General features: G+C 55.0%; 3 protein-coding genes across 4 annotated transcripts; 1 reads left to right on the forward strand and 2 right to left on the reverse strand.

Moving 5' to 3' along the window:
* Positions 1-326: 326 nt before the first annotated feature.
* MRPS2 (mitochondrial ribosomal protein S2) lies at positions 327-4,134 on the reverse strand. Its single transcript, XM_069474788.1, has 4 exons — positions 3,940-4,134; positions 3,533-3,655; positions 2,527-2,656; positions 327-1,479 (listed from the first exon to the last, which is right to left on the reverse strand). The coding sequence occupies exons 1-4, from the start codon at positions 3,980-3,982 to the stop codon at positions 810-812; spliced, it is 966 nt and encodes a 321-aa protein (XP_069330889.1). The 5' UTR covers positions 3,983-4,134; the 3' UTR covers positions 327-809.
* Positions 4,135-4,737: 603 nt separating this feature from the next.
* Positions 4,738-8,305, forward strand: PIERCE1 (piercer of microtubule wall 1). Of its 2 annotated transcripts, none has more exons than XM_069474789.1 (3): positions 4,738-4,891; positions 5,961-6,039; positions 7,584-8,305. In XM_069474789.1, exons 1-3 carry the CDS (start codon positions 4,749-4,751, stop codon positions 7,770-7,772), a joined length of 411 nt encoding a protein of 136 aa, XP_069330890.1. In that variant the 5' UTR covers positions 4,738-4,748; the 3' UTR covers positions 7,773-8,305. The 2 variants fall into 2 exon arrangements, with proteins under 2 accessions (XP_069330890.1, XP_069330891.1); XM_069474790.1 differs by having other exon boundaries at positions 7,630-7,751.
* Positions 8,306-14,049: 5,744 nt separating this feature from the next.
* Positions 14,050-19,867, reverse strand: PPP1R26 (protein phosphatase 1 regulatory subunit 26). The gene is made up of 4 exons (XM_069477043.1): positions 19,781-19,867; positions 18,858-18,994; positions 14,790-18,492; positions 14,050-14,450 (listed from the first exon to the last, which is right to left on the reverse strand). The coding sequence occupies exons 3-4, from the start codon at positions 18,428-18,430 to the stop codon at positions 14,342-14,344; spliced, it is 3,750 nt and encodes a 1,249-aa protein (XP_069333144.1). The 5' UTR covers positions 18,431-18,492; positions 18,858-18,994; positions 19,781-19,867; the 3' UTR covers positions 14,050-14,341.
* Between the last annotated feature and the right edge of the window lie 266 nt (positions 19,868-20,133).

The raw sequence follows: 20,133 nt of genomic DNA on the forward strand, positions 1-20,133 counted from the left end.
ACACAACTGGGTCCTTACACACGAGGGAACACTAAGTGTCTTGTCAGCAAGTACCCCTCAGTCTGTCCTCAACACTCCGGGGCCACACCAAGCCTGTTTCCATGAAGGCTCTGCTACCGCCTGGCTGGGGGGCTCGTCGTGAGTCCGGTGCTGGAGAAGGTGCAGCAACTGGCACGTCTGCCGCCCTCATCAAGTCGCCTCCCAGACACCATCTGTCCAGTCCCCCCAGGATACGGACACTTCTTGTCTGCTCCCTGGGGCCCCGATGGGTGTCTGATGAACGTTACACCAATGAAGGCAAAGCCAAGCGTGGCAGAACTCAAAGCTCCGAGTCAAATTTTGCCCAAATCTAGGTTTTATTTCTGCTGGAATCAAACCATCTGTCTGGCCAGGCCTGTCTCAACCCAGCTGGGAGCTTCTGAGAGGTTTGCCTGCAACATCACATCACAGACAGCCCCTGGAGGCAGGCAGGAAAGCAGCCCAGCCCAGGGTACCTGGACTAGGAAACACTGAGCGGGCAGGCAACCTCCCTAACAAAGGTCTGCCGGCTGGGCGCAAGCTTGGACTGCTCAGATTACAGGGAGAGCTGTGTCTTCCCACGGGTGGGCCACACCAGCGGTGGGGCGTCCGGCCCGAGGCCTAACCGCAGGGAAGTAGCTGTGTCGGACACGTCACGTGCCCTCTGTGGTCTGCTCTTCACAGAAAAAACACCGATGGCCGACTCGGCCCTGGGTCTGGAGTGGAACCTGGATGGCTGTGGTGGAACAGCTGAGTACTGTCACCCACAACAAGGACCCAGATGCCCAGGACTAGGAATGCTGGGGACCCAGGGCTGGGGAGGGGACGCCCAGCGCAGGCGGGCTTGGCCATGCTTTGGTCTGGGAGGACAGCAGCTCAGGCCCGCCCTGGGGGTCTTTGGGTTGGTCTGGCCCCTGGCCCCCGGCCGCCTGCTGTCCCTGCAGCCGATGCAGGACCTCGACCTGCCTCCGCTTCTCCTTGGCCCTGCTGATGGCCGTCCGGAAGAGCCTGCAGTAGAGCTGCACGGCCGGGGGCGAGTCGTCGTTGCCAGGGACGGGGTAGGTGATGAGGCAGGGGTTGCAGTTGGTGTCCACGATGCCCACGGTGGGGATGTTCATCTTGGCTGCGTCTCTCACGGCCACGTGGGGCTCGAAGACGTTGTTGAGCGTGTGCAGGAAGACGATGAGGTCCGGCAGGCGGACCGTGGGGCCGAAGAGGAGGGGCGCGTTGGTCAGCAGGCCGCCCTTGAAGTAGCGGGTGTGGGCGTACTCGCCACAGTCACGGGCCATGTTCTCGATCAGGTGTGAGAACTGCCGGTTGCGGCTCACAAACAAGATGATGCCCTTGCGGTAGGCCACGTGGGCGGTGAAATTCAAGGCCAGCTGGAGGTGCACGGCTGTCTGCTCCAGGTCAATGATGTCCTGGTCCAGGCGACTCCCGAAAATGTATGGCTCCATAAACCTGCCGGAGACCCAGCCAGGCAAGGGTGATGAGGGCTACACCAATTCCACCACCCTGACCTTGCACAGACGCCCACCAGGGACACGGGCTCCTCTGCAGGGGCACTACAGCTGGGAGGCTCAATTTGAAATACTCCCCACATGGACAGACAACAGTGAGGACCCCTGCCCAGGCGTGACGTCTGGGGGCACAGGGTGTGGGGCCACCTACGTGTGTTGGGCACTCAGCTTAACCCCTCCAACCCTCCACTGCTTCCTGCAGGAATCCTGACAGAACTGATGCCACACGAAGGACTGGACATTTAAACATGACAGCGACAGGACAGTATATCCAACATGGCACATGCAGACGCTGCTTGTCACTCGAGGCCTTATGGACAAGGCCCCTCTGGGGTTGGGCTAGGGGACCAGAACAGGGGGAGGGTGGCACTCTGGACCCAAAGCATCGAAGGTATCAGGGCAGGAGCCTGCCATGCCTGGAAGGGGAACCCCAACGGCACAGGACCGATGCTGGCCTGGGCCGAGGAACAGTGGGCACAAGAGATGGCTGTGCCTCAGCGCCTGGCAGGTGAGTGGTCCACACTAATGGTTCCCAGGTCCTCACCTCCAGTCCACTCCCAGTGGGCTGTGTCCCTTCCTCTCAACTGACTGCTTACCAAGGATGACCGCCATCTTGCCAAGGTCACATCTTGGTCCTCAACAGAGAACCATGCCCTCCCCTCCTGACCAGCCGAATATGGCCAACCTCACAGCCCTCCACCTCAACAGGCCCCACCCTTGGTCTTGGGTCTCTGAAGCCCTTCGACCCCACAAGTCCGTCCCTGCTTAGGGCTGTGAGCCCCACGCCAGGCACACAGCAGCCCAGCCAGGTCTGGAGGGTAATGCCAGCCCTGCTGTGGGGCTCAGTGCTTCCATTTGGAGGGGGCAGCTGTACTCACTTAAACAAGACTGACAGAGGCCAGCTCAAAAGTGGCCCAAGACCCAAGGCAGGAGGTCCCAAGCCGTCCTGAGAACCACCACCGGGACAGGCTCGCCAGATGTCACCTACCTGTGCCGACAGCCGGCTTTGTGCCCCAGATGCACTCGGGCATCGAAGAGACTTTTGACAGAAAACAGTTCCTTGACACGGAAGAAGTCTGAATGCTTGAGGGGCTCGTTCAGAATCTTGTCATTGAACTCTGTGGCAGTGGGGAGAAGAGGACACTGCGGTTTCCCACCCAGACCACTCCTGTGACCTCCTATGACACAGCTGGGGGGAGGGAGGAGCAAAGCCCAGCAGCCGAAGATGCCCCAAGCCCCATTAAAGACCTGGGAGCCAGGGGGCCATTCCAGGAAACTGGGGGCTGGAGCCAGGTTCGGCCCCTGACTTTGCTCCTGGGTGAACTGGGTCAACCCCAGCCCTCGGCCTCCTGACTCGGAAAGCAGAGGCCAAGAGGAGAGGGCCGCTGGGGTCTGAGGTCTTTCTGGCCTCTAAGTCTAGCACTCGGTCTCAGGTACCCAGCCACCGGGAGTCCAGCAAGCTGGAGGGGGCTCCAGGCCTGGTGCTCACAGAGGGGCGAGCTCAGGGCTGTGTCTCAGTGGTCCAGTGACACTTCCCAGGGAGCGAAGTCCTATGTTAACCCCTGGACGGCCACTCCTCTCACACCCAGCCCTCTAAAGAGGCGCTGGCCTCAGCCCCCTTCAGGGAAGTTCACGGACACCGAGCTGCACCAGCAAGAGCTTGGCAGTGGGTGGGGCCAGACTGGGGTGGCCCACCTGTGTGACACAGAGTGACTATAAAGCCCTGCTTTAAGTGTGGGGCTCTGCCTTCCCCACGAGCAGTGCCCAGCATGGTGGGGGCACTGCGTGCTGGGACAATACCCGCCAGGTGCCAGTGGAAGCTGGAAAATGCCAAGGAGGGCCGAGGAGGACCGAGGCCCGCTGCCCCATCCCTCCTGGGGCCCAGGACCTCCAGGGCTCACGTCTAACTAAGGGGCACTCAGGACTCCTGGCGGCTGGCAACTCTACCCAGCCCATCCCACACCCCGTTAGTCGGCTGCGGGGCCCAAAGTTACCGCTGCTGTCCTCGGGCTCGCTGACTGCAAGGGTTGGGGAGCTTCCAAGCGTCCTGCAGCTCGGGCGAACCGGCCCGGGGGTCGCCTTCAGGAAACCCAGCCAGCGTGACCGGGGCCAGGCACCTGCGGAGACAGCAGAGACTCCTGGCGCCGCGCCCAGACCGGGCTTCCCAGCGCGGCCAGTCCAGAGCGCGGCCAGGCCTGGGGGTAGGCTGCCCACCGTTCCCAAACCCTTCCGGGTCCCCGGGTCCCCCCACGTCCCCGTGCCTCTAGGCCCTCGCCTTCCCTCCAGTCCCCGCCTCCTCCCCACGTCCCGGCACCTCCTCCGGGCCCCCGTCGTCCCCCTCCCGCCATGTCCTCGCGTCCTTCCGTGCCCCCGCCCCAGGGTCCCCCGGGCGCGCACTCACCCACACCCAGTAGCCGGGGCAGCGCGGCGCTGGCGGGCGCCATGGTGGGGACGCGGGGCGGGGCCACCTCCCTCCCGGGGCTCGACCGAGCGGCCTCCCCTTCCGCCGCGCGTGGGGCCACACCGCCGCCTGCAGGCCCGGAGGAGCCACTGCGCGCTGTGCCCGGCGCGGCGGGGTCCTCTCAGCGGGGGTCCGGCGGGGCAGGTCCGCACGTCCTCGCGCCAGTCTTCCTCTCCCAGGACTTTGCCCTCCCGGGGGCGCCTCCTGCAGACGTGCCGGGACCCTCCCCTCCCGCCACGCCAGCTCCGCCTCTAGCCCAGCGCAGCCTCTCGCTCCCCCAAATCGTTTTATGTTTACACAATCTTTGGTAGGAGGGTTCCACGAAGTTAGCAAAATCTTGGGGCTAAGTTTAGGCTCGGGATGTCGGGGGCGTGAAGTCACAGGGTCCGGAAGCTGCCCTGGCGTACACAGTAAGCGTCCAATCCTTGCGGACTTGGGGCCCTTAAACCCTGTCACTTTGCTGGTGCCGTCCCAGGACCTGGGGCTTCTTCTGCCCGAGTCCGCCCCCCTCCACTGGGGGAGTGGGGGCGTCCTGGGTGACTGTGACTCCGCGCCCGCCGGGACCCGCGGGGCTGGGAGCTCGGGACCTCCCCGCGGCAGCCATGGCCGAAGGCTCGGACCTGCCCCCGGGCCCGCCCCGGCCGCGCGGCGCCCCGCCTCTAGGGACCGCGTCCTCCGGGCCAGGTGACCAGGCCGTCGCTTAGCGACGGGACGCAGGCCGACGTCGCGCCCGGGCTGCCCAAGGCAAAATGTCCGTGGAAAGCCCGGAAGAGTGCCCAGAGCCTGTGCAGCTGGAGGCCAAGCCCCCCCCGGAGAAAACCAGCGACTACTACCGCGTGAGCGAGGACCTGCCGGTCAGGTTCAACAACCCGGCGTGGTTCCGGGGCTACAGGTGAGGAAGGTGGAGCCGTCAGAGTCTGAGGTCTCCAGCAGGAAAGAGGTCGCTGCTCCAGCTGGCCCCGGCGCTCAGTGGATGACCGTGTGAGAGACCCCCCAGGACGCCCACGGTCCTGGCCACAGATGGCAGAAGGAACGAGTGGTCCCCTGGGGCTGTGCGGTCATTACCCACAAATGAATGGTGGGGTCAGTGCAGGTCAGGGCAGTGGGGTGACCCCAGTGGAAGTCAGAAACCCAGTTCTGGTCTCAGTCTCACAATGTGACCAGGTGAGTATCCTCTCCTTTCTAGCCTGAGCTCCTCTGCAAGATGTGAACACAGTGACACCTCCATCATCGTGCTGCTGAGACAGCTACAGGCTGTCACAGGGCATTGCAAACTCTAAGAATATAATAAGAAACCCTTGATTGCGACCAGGCAGGTGTGAGCGCCACCCTGCCCTGCACTTTTGCATGTCGTCCCCTCAAGGGTCCTATAGGGTAGGGTCTGTTAGTATCCTTGCTCTCCAGTAGAAGCAGCTGGGATGCAGAAAGAGAACAACTTGCCCGGGACATGGTGGTGTGAGCTGAGTGAGACAGTACTACTCTCAGGTAGGGGCAGTGTCACACCCTGCCGCCACCTTAGCTTCTTGATCCGCTCCGCATAGAAGCGTGGCCTCAGCAAGCGTGGGGGTTTGGAGGTGAAGCGACCCCCTGGGTGGCAGGATCTGGAGGCTGAGCCTGGGCTCCCGACAGGTTGACTGACCTACCCAGGAAGTGACGGCGTGTGCCAAGGCCCTGCCAGGGCGGAGGATAAGCGTTTGCCGGCAGAGTGCTCCTTAGGGCTTTAGCTCGCCTTGGGAGGAGAAGGGACAGTGGTGAGCCAGGGGCCAGGGCGGCGGTGCCTGCCAGGACGGTCAGCCCTGCTCTACCAGAGCCGGTGTTCAAGGCTGCAGCACCAGCGTGGGCACAGCACTCTTCCCTTGGGGCCATTTCCAATGAAGCCCCATTAACCAGATTCTTTAAGAGGGTGGTTTGGGCAGAATTAGAATAAATGAATGGAAAATAGAGTGTTTCTCATCTGCCAGGACCAAGAAGGCTGCCTCACTGTATAGGACCAGCAACCAGACGTATGGGAGCAGAGCCCCCACCGTGCACGAGATGCCCGTAAGTGGGGAGCAAGGCAGGACATGGGACGGGCGTCTCTGAGGAGAGGCTAAAGACCCGGAGTTCTCGATAGGTCGGCACATCCACATCTGGAGAGGAGGGGGCAGGTGGGTTCCGATGTCACAAAGAGGGAGGGAGGCACCTCAAATCATTTTGGCACAGGCCAGGGTAGAAATGAATGAGTGAATGACTTTAGGAGTGAACTGTATGATGAGAAAAGTGCATGTAGGCTTGTTCACAACGTCGCCCGAGTCCCACACCCAGCCGTGCACACAACACTCACGCATGCGCACAGCCATCCCTTGCACCTCAAGGCAATCAGGTTTAGGCAACTAAATGAAGAAGAACTCCTTTCTGGAATTACACTTTATTTTGTGAGATGTTATCTTGTGACCCTAGAGGCAGTGGGGCCAGCCGCAGCACACTGCTGGAAGGCACGTTGGTGGGCAGAGCGACTCGTGCACCTCAGGGGGAGCCCAGCCCCTGTTTGAGCTTGACCTTACACTCCAGGGTCACCCTCCTGGAGCCCCCCCAGTCCCCCGGTATGTCCAGGTGAAGGGCCGGATGGACCACCATACCATCCCCTGCCACCCGGGACACTAGACACTAGGGCCACCCACTTTGGGGTGAGAATGTTGTGGGTTTTCTTTTTTTTTTCCAAAATATTCATCATTTTAAAAGATCTGGTAATGCTTATTTAGTTGCGTTGCGTGAGTGAGAGCGCTCTTGGGTGGTTATTCCTCTAAACAGCTTCTGGAGCTTGGCGGGTCACTCTCCGAGAATCGGGTGATGCTGAGTGTTTCCTGGGAACCAGGTGTTTCTGGGGAAAAGGCCAGCACACTCACAGGGTCCAGACGTTTTCACTTTTAGAAACGGCCATTGAAAAATGTTCCTGCTGTAAACTGTGGGGGCCTTCTAGTCCCTGGTGTCACCAGGCAGTGGGATGTGAGCATGAGAGAGCTCGTGGGCACGTTTCCAAGGAGGTTTCTCCTCCATCTGGAACCTGTTTTCCGGTTTCAGGACCAAGTGTGGAAGCTGGACTCGGCGAGCAGCTATTGCTGTTTACCTTCCGGGTGGGAACAGAAAATAAAAGCGCTTTGCATTTTAAAAAATGCACTGAAGGAAATTATTCTCTGATACTGTAATGGAGATATTTCTGTTCTACAGAAGAGAAAACTGGAGTTCAGAGAGGTCCGGTAACTTGCCCAGAGTAGCACAGTTAGGAAAAGCAGACCTGGGGGCCACTCCAGGCATGACCCCCAAGTTAATGCTCACAACACATCCAGGCATGGAAATGCCACACTAGGAGGCCCTGTATTTGATCTTGCTAGCCACATGATAGTGAAAGGGGACACTATGAATAGTTAATCCCAGATGTTCAGCATAAATTGGGATGGTCTGGGGCAAACAAGGCTGTCTTGGCCACCCTGGCTTCTCTGCATTTTCTTAAAAACTCTTATTTTTCTTCCAAAAATATCCAGTTGATTGCTTGAGTGTTACTAATATCATGCATCATTAATCCTAGTGTTCCCTTTCTCTTCTAGAAAGTATTTTATCCAAATACGCATAAATTTTCCAGAGAACTTGCAGCCTCTGGAATGTTCCGGAACAATACTTTCAATGTGTACATGGAGAAAAGCCTTGTGACTGGCCCCGACAACTATATTACCTCCTTTGACCGGCTCAACTTCCACCCCAGTTACAATGTCAGCAAGCCATCCATCTGCGATTGAGGAATCATTGTCCCTGATGGTTGACAGTTTGCCTGATTGTAAAGGAACGGACTTTGCTGCTTTCCCTGAAAATATTTTTCCTCCCTGGAATAGAAAAATATGCAAACGGGGCCATGAAGTCCTGCTTTCTCTATTTTATATCTAAGATGTACATGGAAAAGATGCTAATGTTGACTTTCCATTAAAAACGTCATGTCCTGAATTCCTGTCTCATCTGACATTTGTAGTGACGGAGCAGGGCTGTGGCTTCCCAGGACCCAGATCTTGGTCGGAACGCCAGGAACGCTGGTGAAGTCCCCCGGCTGTCTTCGTTTGGGAGCTACCTTGTACGCTTCACCAGTTACGGGCGGATCACCTGTCCTAAAGCACCCTGAGATCTGCAGCGTGGCAGGGGATGCCCTGCTGGGGTGTGGTTGAGGGCTGGGGCGGCAGGCATGGCTGTCTACCACCCAGCCCACATACACACCCCGAGTCCCCCATCAGGGGCAGGAACAAGGTTGGCAAATGCCATTCACTGTTGATGATGACGGGTCATGGGGACATGGGGGTCTCTATGTTTATTTTTAAATTTCAATAAAAAGTTAAAAAAAAAAAGCAGGCAAGGAATCACTTGTATTTTTCTAAGGTGAAGGTATTAACTACGTTAAGAGGATTTTCGTCTGTATTTAGTACTAAATCGGTGTTTACTGTGAGTTCCAGGGCCCTCCGTAAAAAACAAATGTTACCTGCGACGGGATATATCTTTCAGGCATAGATTTTTTTTGCTTTATGAGAGCAAGATGTGCTCATTATAGGAAATTTGGAAAGTGTCAAAACTAGAAGAACTCATTCGTACATGCCATCGATGATACCTCATTTATATTCTATCCTTGGGGATTCTACTCATGAATTAGGGAAGAAGTTAAACATCATGACTGTTTATTTCTTCATTATAAATTTTTTATTGTTAATACACAGGAGTAAACATTTTGGCAACATTCTTAATGTCTAATTTGGAATGGAAATGGCTTCCAGAAAAAAAATCAATATGTTTAATAAAGAAGATGCGAAGCTGACCCTGCAGCCAAGATCTATGTGACGTCTTCCTCCCCAGCTGGAAAATCCGCGGAGGCTCCAGACATTGAACTTTGAAAATAGGTTTTTACAATCTTTCATTCAAAATGCCAAAATGCCAATAACCCCTCTGTGTTTGCCTCTGTTGAGACGGAAAAAGAATGCCTCATTAACCCAGTTTGTAAACACACTGAAAAGAATGAATTCCTTCCTTGGCAGCTGGTTTTGAAAGGCCAGTTAGCGAGTCCAGGGCAGGATGAAGCCATCAGCCCAAACGACTGCTCTCCCCCAACCCAGAACTGCCGGACACCGGTGCTGCTGTCACCAGACCGCGTCATCCCTGATTCTGGGCTGAGGGTGGTATCGGGGCCCAGGGTGGGGTCACCAATCAACAAACAGAACGTGTGGCCATGCAGGGGCCTCTCGGACTTGGTTCTGGCATCACGGTTGGGCGCTGAAATACTTGAATCGGTTGTGTCCAATAAAATGCTGTTTCTGTAACAGCTGCTGGCGACTTAATGCAAAGTTACACTCCATACATTTATTCTAAATAGAGTAAGTCTCTGAAAAGATGAAAAACCCAGACACTTGATATTAACGTACATGTCCCTCTTCCTGAAAATTCGGTAACTGTGTTTCCAGCTCAGGCTCCCAATCCCGCATCCTGGCATGTGCCACGCGCGGCCTCTCTATTTCTCTGCCCTCGCACAGTTTTCAAAGGGCTTTGGCGTAGTTCCCTCGTCTGATCCTCACACCTGGGCCAGTTCTGACTAACGTGCCTCTATTTTCAGATGGGAAAATTAGGGCCCAAGGGAAGTGCCGAGGGCGGGCCCTGGGCTTGAACCACCTTGGGGGTGTCCTGGGAGGCACGAGCCCAGCCGCATCTGACCCCACGGGCTGGGCCCTAACTTTCTACATGTTTGCACGAGTCATATAGGAACTCCAGTGATTATAAATTCTGAGACGTTCATCTTTCTCACATATTTCCAAACTGAAATTTTTGCATGCTGAGAAAAAATAGAGTTTTTCTGTTGGGGATTATAGCATACAAAATGGATGGTTGAAAAATGAAAAGAAAATGACAGAAATCATTCTCATCTTTGTACTGTGTTCTTTCAAAATCTCAAATTGAATCAGAACGACTACAGAAGAGGTGATCCAAACATTTAGGGCAACAAATCAGTTTTCATAGACATTTGAAAAGAGAAAATGGCTGGATGTGGTGGCTCATGCCTGTGATCCCAGCACTCTGGGAGGCCGAGGTGGGAGGATCGCATGGGCCTCAGGAGTTTGAGGTTGCAGCAAGCTGTGACGATGCCACTGCATTCCAGCCCGGGCAATAGAGCAAGACTCTGTCTAAAAACAAACAAACAAACAAAACAAAAAACAAACAAACAAAAAATAGAACAAAGGCACAGAGATTTCTGAAAATCTTTCTTCATGTCATGAGTAGGTCTTTGCTTTATTTGGCCTTTTTATTCCACTTGGAGATTAAAAGTTAAAAAAGTTTTGTATCACTTTATTGATCATTATTTTAGCTGCTGGGTTGTTTTAAAACTAGTAATTTCTTACTTTAGATGTATATTTTCATTCATATTTCTGTATTTGTTTAGTAACCCTTTATCGTTTAATTATGGTCAGTTAGAAAAAATGGTTTCAAATACATAGAAAATATGTTGACATTGAAAAAAAATCTCATACTCAGTACACAAAATACCAGAAGCCTTGAAGATTTCGCAAATAATGTAGTATGTCCCCCAGGCCCTCCAGCAGCCATGCCTGGGTATAAACCTGGTGGTTATTTGCAGATACTGGTCATGGGTTTTGGGCTGTTCACCCTCCCCTTTTAAACAAGCCCTTTCATTAATTTTTTGGGCGGTGTTGAGAGAACAATACCTTCTATGTTTTCATACCAGCAGATAAAGTGCTACTATTTAGATTTCTTGCCTGATTTTCCAATGCAAACATATCTCAAGCTGGGCAAACCTGCTGTCTGACCACCCAAATTCTGAGCAACAGATAAAATAAGGGTGACTCCTCCCATAGGAAGACCCTCTCCCCTATGCGGAGACTTGGGTGGAGAGTATCAAACACTAACTGCCAGGGCTGTGTCCTTTGCCCCGTCCCCATTCCTATTCTACTAGGACTTTAGGGGTGCTCTGACCCCAGGAGGACCTACCCCAGAAGACTAGACACCTCTTAAAACCTGGCCTCTCTCCACTCTTTGCATTAAGTGAAATGGACCCCTGGCCCCGCTCCCTAGGAAGGGAGAGGAGCTCTTTAGGTGTGACTCTGCTAGGTCTTAAGAATTAGAAAGAAAATCCTAACCACCTCCCACCAACCGATTATACAGACCCAGGACCCACTCTTGGCCAAGGGACCCCAGAGGAACCTTAAAAACTGAGTTTCTGGCCAGGACGGGACGGGAGGTTGGACGTGTCCGGTCATACCCGTCCCTTTTGCAGTCCAGACACAGCAACCGACAGACATTAGAGATCACGAGACTGATGGAACGAACCCTTTGTGGCAAATTATAAAGAGGACCTAAGGCCATGTGAGGCCAGGGTTAAGTCACGCACCCCTACATTTAAAGAATAAACTATGTTCTAACTGCCACCGGGCTTTTCTTTTTCTCTAGCAGCTAAGTAAGCCCTGGCCTGCAGATAGCGATGTTGAAACAATTGCAGCTCCACCGCCAGACGCTGACACCCCCCGGTTCCACAGCTTTGACTGCGCAAGAAACTGATTTTAGTAACTTTCTCCTGATAAGAGAGCGCGACCGTGGGCTGGCGCTGGCTGGTTTGTGGAGGCTGCGGAGTGCCTTCATGTCCCTGCTTCACCTTTTGACATGTAGGCCCTAATTTTAATGCATCTAAATATTAGTCTCCACTCCAAAGTAAACATAAGACACGTTTGTTCAATACACATGCTTTAGGACTCTGCCTTGTAAATATTCATACTCCTCCTACAACCTGTTAAATATTAATATGTATACTCGGCCAACCCATTCAACATAAAAACTTCTGTTCCATGCTTCCTCTCTCAAAGTGCCTGCCTCAGGTTTGGGCTGGAGGTCCGCTTCCCAGCCTGCAGGTTATGACCCTTTGTAAGAAAATTTCCTTCGAATTTATGAAGACCTCTTCTTTTTTATGGACAGTCGTAATACTTACGGCTTTGCAAAGAGCTTGATTTAGTAACACACTGTCCACCCGAGAGTCTGCAGGGTGGGCACACATTTGTTTATCCAGCAGCGACTCTGGGGATGTATTCCGGTGACACAGCTGCACTGTCAGGCCTGGACTCGCAGGGGCACCAGGAGACGGCTGCAGACACACAGGCAGCCACCCCTCCCGGACAACTGCTGTCTGCAGCCCCCTCCCACAGGTGGAACCTGGGAACAGTGGGCCTTGGCCTCTTCCCTAAAACAAACAGGGCAGCGTGGGGTTCAGAAGCAAGAGCTTTCAGGCCACACGGCACACGGGCAGTTCGGGGGACGCACTCACCAGTGCATCCAGGTTTACGTCCAGTCTGAGAAAACAAGGAACGTGCAAACGGGATCATTCTTCAACCGATTCTTACAGGTACCAAGTTATTGCTGGAAGCAGGAAAAGAGGAGGTTCAGGGACAATTTCAATCAGCATGAGAACAAAGGCTGGAGGAAACCCCTACGTGCTCCAGGTAGGGCTCCACACTAATGGGCCTGTTTTAACCTTGTCAGGAGGGCCCTTTGGTTACTTTAAACAAGCCTCCCCTGGTGGCAACAAAGCCCAACCCCTAGGGCATCAGTACAGGGCCATTCTGGGCAGTTTCAGAGTCCTCCCCACCAGGGACACACCATTCTCTTTACAGAAACTGAAAACGGACCAAGTGTCCCGTAAAGAGGAAGGGAGATCCCGGGGTGTTCTCCTTCGTAAGTGAATAACCCCCAGTGCCCAGAGGCCGATAGGCCGTGTGCCAACTGCTTTGTATGTCGACAGAACGCCCTACGTGCGTGTATGTGTGGAACATGCTAACCAGAGCTGATGAGTGTTACGGGTGCCATGTCCCTCCACTTTGGGAGGTCGTCCTTCCTGGGGCGGCAGCGGCTCTGGCCTGCAGTGCTGTGTGGAGCGTTGGTGCGGAGGATGCGGGAAGACGGGGGAAGGTGTGAAGGGTCCTAGGTCTGGGGGACAGAGAGGGGACGTGGCCTCCCAGTGGTGGGTGTGTGGGGCAGGGCACTAAACTCGCTGCAGTCAAGGCTCTTGCCCATGAAGGCCCCAGAACGACGGGGTTCTCCTGCCAACACCCCGCAGAGACTCCACTCGGAGACTCTGCAGAACACAAACTCCATAAACTGACTCACGGATAGTGGCTGATTTATTAGTATTAAAAAAAAAACAGTTCTTATATACAAAACAAGCCGATTTTTCTTTTTGAGGGTTAAAAGCACTCTTTAAAAAATTAAAGCATGGATTACATGGAATTGTTTTTCCCAGAAGCACTTAAGTGTATGAATATGCCACAGTGATGACACCAAATGACAGCAAGAGGGCACTGGACAGTCATGGGGCGTGCGGGGCCCGATTGTCACAGCTCCCAACCCCGGAGATGCCGACTGTGGATGTTGGGTGGCACGTGCCCACATCTGGGTACAGAAGCAAATTACTGCTAAAACCCAGGTGCACGTGTGGGCAATCGTTTGTGTTGGAATACCAACAGAATTCAGCTACACAATAAACGCTGTTCACAGCTAAATCAGGACGTTGACTCGTAAACTCAGGCAACCGATGACAGTTTGCTGGACAATCACAATGTAAACGTTGTGACCCATCAGTGCCCGGCACAGCTTCTGTCTCTAGAGCAGCCATGGGCACCGAGGTGACCTCAGAGCAGAAGGCACAGGATGTCAGGCAGCACTGCTCAGCCTAAGTGCGAGGACCAGAGGCCACTGCCTCTTACCAAGCCTCGGTGTAGGAAAAAGTCCCTTCCCATTCTGCCCCAGGGAGGGAGGTGCACAGAAAGCCACCAAAGCTTGGCTCTGTCGTCTGGGCATCCCTCGGACTGGGCTCCAATTCCTGCGGGCAGCTATGGGAGGTTTATTCCCAGTCACCAGGCTTTGCCTATCAGTCCCAAGGTGTTTGGGGACCAAAACTAACACAACTCTAAGCAATGCTTATTTGTGTGCATAAATCAAGAAAAGAGAAATTCAGAAACAGGATTAAAAATGAAGAACGGGAACTCCCATATAAAAAGGTTTATTTAGACGTTAGAATCATCTAGTGACTGAACAGACATTGCCGACTGGGGCTCAGGGCCGAGCGGCAGAGCTATGGCTGCAGGGCTGTGCCCGGCTTCTGCACCCAGCGGGGCGGCCCAGCCCGCCTGCTGCCGCCGTTGTGCTTCGAAACATTTTCCCAACTGAAGGCTTTGACTGCAGTTTTCAGAAGACAAGCTCTGGCCTCAAGGGACTGCGGTGGGGGGTCTTTTGTACAAAAAGTGCTGTCCCAGGAGCTTCCCAATAGACACCTTTGGGCATTTCAGCGATTCCCAGGGAGGTGACCGCTGCCTTCCTCAGCTCGAACTGCAGGTACAGCTGGACGTCTTCCCAGCCAGCAAGCGTCACTCTCAGAGTCTCTCTGAACCTGGCTGTGATGAAGAACCAAATGTTTGCTAATCTAAGACTTGTAAGCAGACCACAGAAAACTGCAGTTAGGAACGCCCTACAAAAGTCAACGACAATATTTTCCAAAAATATTTTTTACAGCACTTTAAATAATTTACAAAAAGCTACAAAAATCAAATTTACCAGGACACATCTGTTAAATAAAAACATCGTTTCGTGTTAGTGTACATATATACAAGGCTATGTATACAGACTCCATTTTCTCTGCCTTTGCTCCCAAGCATCACCTAAGCCCACGCACAGATACACGCACGTACACACCGCTTTCCACAAATGCGACAAAACCCAGGAAGCTTACTCACAACTTGAGGGCTTTGCCCTTCACTACTGAGCGGCCACCACCATCCTCCATGGAGGTGTCACTGAAGTCACTGGCGTCACTGCCCAGGGCCTCCTGGTCCTGGTCATCCCTGTCCCTTCGTCGATACCTCAGGTCTAAAATGTTTTCCTCCGGGCCCGAGCTCCTCCTGTCGTGCAAATCGAGCCCCGCCTGCGCCTTCCTGCAGGGCCAGGGCCCGCTGTCCTTCACCAGCAGGTGTGGGCTCCCGAACACAGGGCTGGGCCCGGCCTGGGCCTCCCGGAAGGCCGAGAAGGACGGGCCCTGTAGAGGCAGCCCCGGGTGGGGGCTGAAGAGGCCGGCGGGCTTGGCGCCCCAGGGCACACTCTTTCCAAAGTGGAAAAGCTGGGTGGACATCAAAGGGGAGAAGCCCGCAAAGGGCAGGCTGGGGGGGCCCCTGGGGGGACCCTCAGGCCCCTTCTCTCTCTCACTCCCCAGGGCCCCTCTCCACACCGAGTCTCTGCCATCCGAGTTCAGCGCCCAAGGGCTGGGCAGCCTGCTCTGGTGGGCAAAGTCGCTCCAAGGGAGGGTGAGGTCAGCCTGGGGCCGAGTGTCCCTCTCGGCTCCCGAGCTGGGAGTCAGGAGGCTCCGGCTCCCGTAACTCACATGAAAGGTCCCCCCGGCCCCTCCCGCCTCGGTGCTGGCTTTGGCACAGCTGGGCAGCTGACCAAAAGCACTTTCGGCAGCAGCAGGCTCTGCCCCGCGCGGGCTCTGGTCTTTGTGGACATAAACGTTTCTCCTACTCGCTGGAGACCCCTTGGCAGAGACATTTCCACCAGTGCTCCTGGGCAGCACCAGGTCACATCTGGCTGGAGCAGCAGGGCCCTTCCCGCCCTGGCTGAAGAGGCTGGCTGCACTCTGGGCTCCAGCTCTCTCTGTGCCCCGCAGTCCTTGGGCCGGCTGGGGGGCCCCCTTGGCCCTCTGGCTCCGAGTGCACATGCCGGGCTGCACGGCCGGCTCCTTCCTGCACGGCCCCTCTGGCCTGGCTGGGCCGCCTGTGCCGAGAGCGGTGGGACCCTCTGCTTGAATTTCCGAACTGCTCACTGACTCCTTGGCCTTTTCTGCCAAAAACTTCCTAATCTCTAGTTCGATGCTATCGTCGCTGTCCACGGAACTGCTGTCATCGGACGGGGAGCTGGGGCAGGGAGCTGGGCCCTGGTGATCACCCGGGAGCAGAGTCCCTTCGGCGGCATTTCTCCTTAACTGGAAGGCCGGGGCCACATCCTGGTCCCCAGCACCCTCCGGCTTGGCTCTCTCTGTCACACCGCCAAAGACGCTCAGAGGTTTTTTCACAGGGCTCTCTCCGCTGTCTCTCTTGGACTTGGAGAGGCAGCTTTTCAGCACTTGCGGGTTTTTGTCTTTCCAGTCTCTCCGGAACCCACCTAGCTTATCCAAGAACTGCGTCTCGGTGGTGCTGAACCTGACCTTCTTCTTGCACACAGCCCTGGGGTCCTTGCACCTCTTCTTAAGCTTTCGCTTGGACCTTAACAAGTCTTTAATGGCCGTGTCGAGGTCCTCGTCGCTGTCCAGTGAGCTGCTCTTGTCCTCAGAGCTCTCTTTTTCATCCACACCCTTCGTCTCGACTGTCTTGCGGTGGCCCTGTGGCATGTGTGCAGCACCGGGCGCCGTGGCCTGGCCTTCCCTCCCGGGGGCCTCACTGGCTTTGCCCTGGCCGGGCAGGTCTTGTCCGCTGTAGCCGGACTCTGCTTTCCCCGCGCTGTGGTCAGCATCCTGGCCACCCTCTTTCACCACGTCCCTCGTCTTCTTGGGTGTGGATGGCCTTAAAGTGTGGCCGCCGCCTCTACGTTTCCTTCTGCAGCTCAGCGACAGGCCTGGTGTCTTAGGGACAGGGGCCCTGGGGCCACCAGTCTGGCTGTTGGGGCCTGGTGGTTCCAGCGGGCCCTGTGTGGCCTGAGGGCCGCTTTCGGCCCTGGCCAGCAAGCTCCCTGACTGCGCCTTGAGGGCCAGAAATGTCCGGATTTCCTGCTCTATGCTGTCATCACTGTCCACAGAGCTGCTGTCGCCGCCAGAGCAGGAAGGCACGTTGGGGGAGTAGAAGAGTGGGCTCGCAGACAGTGACCTGTCACCGTCCTCCACGGGGGCTGGCAGGATCGTCTTGGAAATGTCCAGGATCGCCTCGGCACACATCAGCTCAGCGGACGTGTCTGCCCGGCATGAGGACCGTTCCACAAACTCGCTTCTGGAAGCTGTGCTTACCGCGGGGGGAGCTTTGGTTTCCTTCGGTAGCGTGGAGGGAGGGTCAGCGTCAAGGTCCCCCGGGCTGGGGTCTGTAGGCTTCGTGGCCACTGGCTTCCTCTTGCTTGGTGTTTTCCTGTGGGTGTCGGGCAAGGCACTTTTCGTGGCGCTGCTTGTGCTGTCCGAGGGCGGGTCGGGCCTCTTTTCCTCCCGGCGCTGGGCTCTCTGAGGCGGGTCCCCGCCGGCCTCCTTCCTCGTCTTCTCCAGCTGGTATAGCTGGATGGCCGCCTCGATGCCGTCGTCGCTGCTGGAGTCAGACGCCTCGGGCACCAGGGCCGCGCTCCTGACTCGCTTTCCCCGCCTTGTGGCGCCAACGTTCCTCTTAACCCCGCTTTTACTCTGTGTGGCTTCTGCAGGGCGGCAGGGGGCGGCTGCCTTGGGGGCTGCTGGCTTTGTGCTGCCCACGCTCTCTGGCCCGGCCGTGACCTTAGACCTGAGGCTCCTGGGCTGTGTGTTCGCCTTGGCTAACCTGGGGGGTTTGCGGAACACAAACTCCTTATAGGCTCCTGCCAGATCTTGCCGATGCGCCCCCTTAATGGTCGGCTCTTTGCTGGATTTAAATGGTGATTTGGCTGAATTTCCATTTGGATCTAGTTTTTTATCCACAGACCCGTCACACTTTTGGGTTTCATGCTGTCTTTTCTCATTCAGAAACTGCTCTATTTCTGCTCTGATGCTCTGTTCAAAGGAGTCGTCGCTGCTCACGCTAACAGGGGAGGCAGAGCCTTGGTCCTTGCTAGCTCCCACTTGGATGCCAGGGACACCACCTGAGCCAGGTGCAAGTTTTGGGGCACACAGGGCAGTTGGGATGCTGCTGTGAGCAGGTTCTGGTTTGCATCTACTGCCCCCACCTGTGGCCCCGGAAGGCTGGGCCCCACCAGGCTGGGACCCGCCGGACACGGGCTGTGTGGCTCCGCTCTTCGCCTTCAGATACTCCTGGATGGCCTCTTCGATGTCTCGGTCCACTGAATCGTCACTGTCCGAATCCAGGGCCAAGGGACCAAAGCCTGCAGCCTCCTCCTCCCCCATGGGGTCAAAATTAGTGGCAAGACCACAGGCAGCAAATGGAGGCTGCTCTTTGCATGTGGTGGGACTGGCGGCCAGCCTGGCGTCTCGGCATCTCTCTGCCCTCTGGCTTCTCGATGGCGCGCGCTCATGGTTCATGCCCAGAGCAGCCTCGTCGCGCTGCAGCGAGCTGATGATCATCTGCACTTTGGCACTCACGGAAGCTCTCTCGACGCCCTCTTTCGACTCCGAGAAGCACCCGGGAAACCTAAAGCTCCCCGGTGGGCCAAAGGCCTCCCATTTGGACTGGAGAGCAACCACTGGAGGGGCGTTCATGAGAAACATTCTAGCAGGCGGGGAGGGACGCACAGAGAGGCAATGCTTTCCTATGCTGCTGGTGTCACATCCTGGGAGGAGAGAAAGCACATGGGCATGATGCGTCTAATGAATCAGCTTGATCGTTAACACTGTGTGAGGCCACGGAGGAACAGCATGCTGGGGTTACGGAGCCGAGACAGTGGGTAAGAACCCGCCGTCCAGCTAGTTGGGCATCCCTGGGCAAGTTACTCATGCTTCCTGGGCCTCAGTTTACTCAGACATAAAATGGACAGTTTACTCCTTTCCGCCCAGGGCTGCTGTACAGATTCAGTAAGGAAATGTCCCATGCCACCCAGCACTGTGTCTACACACCCGTCACCTCCCTGTCCCTGCCTTTCTTAGTCTGGGCTTCCTTCCACCTTCTCTGTGAGAGGAGAACAGAGGTTTGATTTACCTCGAAAGGTTGCCAAGCAGTGCCCATGAGATGAAGTCTGCAAACGCTTCTTCGTAGGTCAAAAAGAACGACTACTATGAATCCAGCATTAGCAAGACTTCGCGGGTAGGTTCATTCTTCAAAAGACCAACAAGCTCCTGGAATAAAAAGTTGCACGATGTGAGCAACTCAGAAATTATTTCCCCAAACATCTGAAAGACATGTTTTTACTAAAGCCTTTTCATGTTAAAGTGTGGAATGTCTATTTGCCAGATGGTCTCATGGGGCCGTAGCATTATTTTTTAGCTAACTAACATAGAAGTTGTCCCAAACACAGTCATGTGCCCCTTTCATCCTGTGCTTCCGTATCACAGCCAGGTGTGGCTGCTCAGGAGAACCGCTGAGCTAGTCTTGGGAACATTCTCAAGACCTGTTCACAAACAGCCCTTGTAGGCCAGGCCCGAGGACCGCCACTGCAGGAGGAACATAAACACGGCACACAGAAAAGTATGTCATACAGCCGATAATTCTTAACACGTTGCTTGGATCCCCTCCCACCTATCCCCCCAAATTGGAGTGGAAAGCAGTTCAAATGCAAGAGGAGAGCCCTGCAAGGCTATGGACACAGGAAACTGAAGTCCCCTCAGCAATAGTGAGGCTACTGCCACCCTTGGGACCTCAGTGGGTGGGCTGCCACTGGCCTGTGCGCTTGCTTTGCCGCTGTTGCGGGTCCTTCTCTACCAGGAGTGTTCTCCACTTAACCCAGAGCTTCCTTTCTGGCAGGCACACAATCTGGTGTCACCATGCCACCCAGACACAGGTATGCCCTAACGGTGGAACCAGCAGTTAACCAGAGGGTGTGACAAATTCAGAAGCAAGTCATTTGCTATTACCAATTTGTGTTCTAAAAGCAAAACTAAGATGGAAGAATTTATTGCAATTACTTGAAATTCTCTTCGAATCCAGGTTCACTGTGATGTTCCAAACGCTGCAGGGCTTAGGTCTTCATCGCTCCACTTACACACCAAAGTGTCCTTTGCCTGCTTTTTAAAAAGACTTTTGACTAGCAGAATTAAAGAGAATCAGAGGCATCTAATTAGAGGCTGGAGGTGAAGTTCATATTTTTTTGGCAAGAAATATCATTAGCTTAAGGGCTCAAAGATAAATTTTGAAAGCATATAGTCTTACCCTGAGACCAAATATATTTAACCACAGCTAATTTACAGGTATCCTGGACAGCAGATCTGATGCTGAAACGATGGGGTGGGGGTGGGGTATGCGAAGCTCACCAGTTCTC

The sequence above is a fragment of the Eulemur rufifrons genome, chromosome 7 (genome assembly GCF_041146395.1).
Source record: "Eulemur rufifrons isolate Redbay chromosome 7, OSU_ERuf_1, whole genome shotgun sequence".
NCBI lineage: Eukaryota > Metazoa > Chordata > Mammalia > Primates > Lemuridae > Eulemur > Eulemur rufifrons.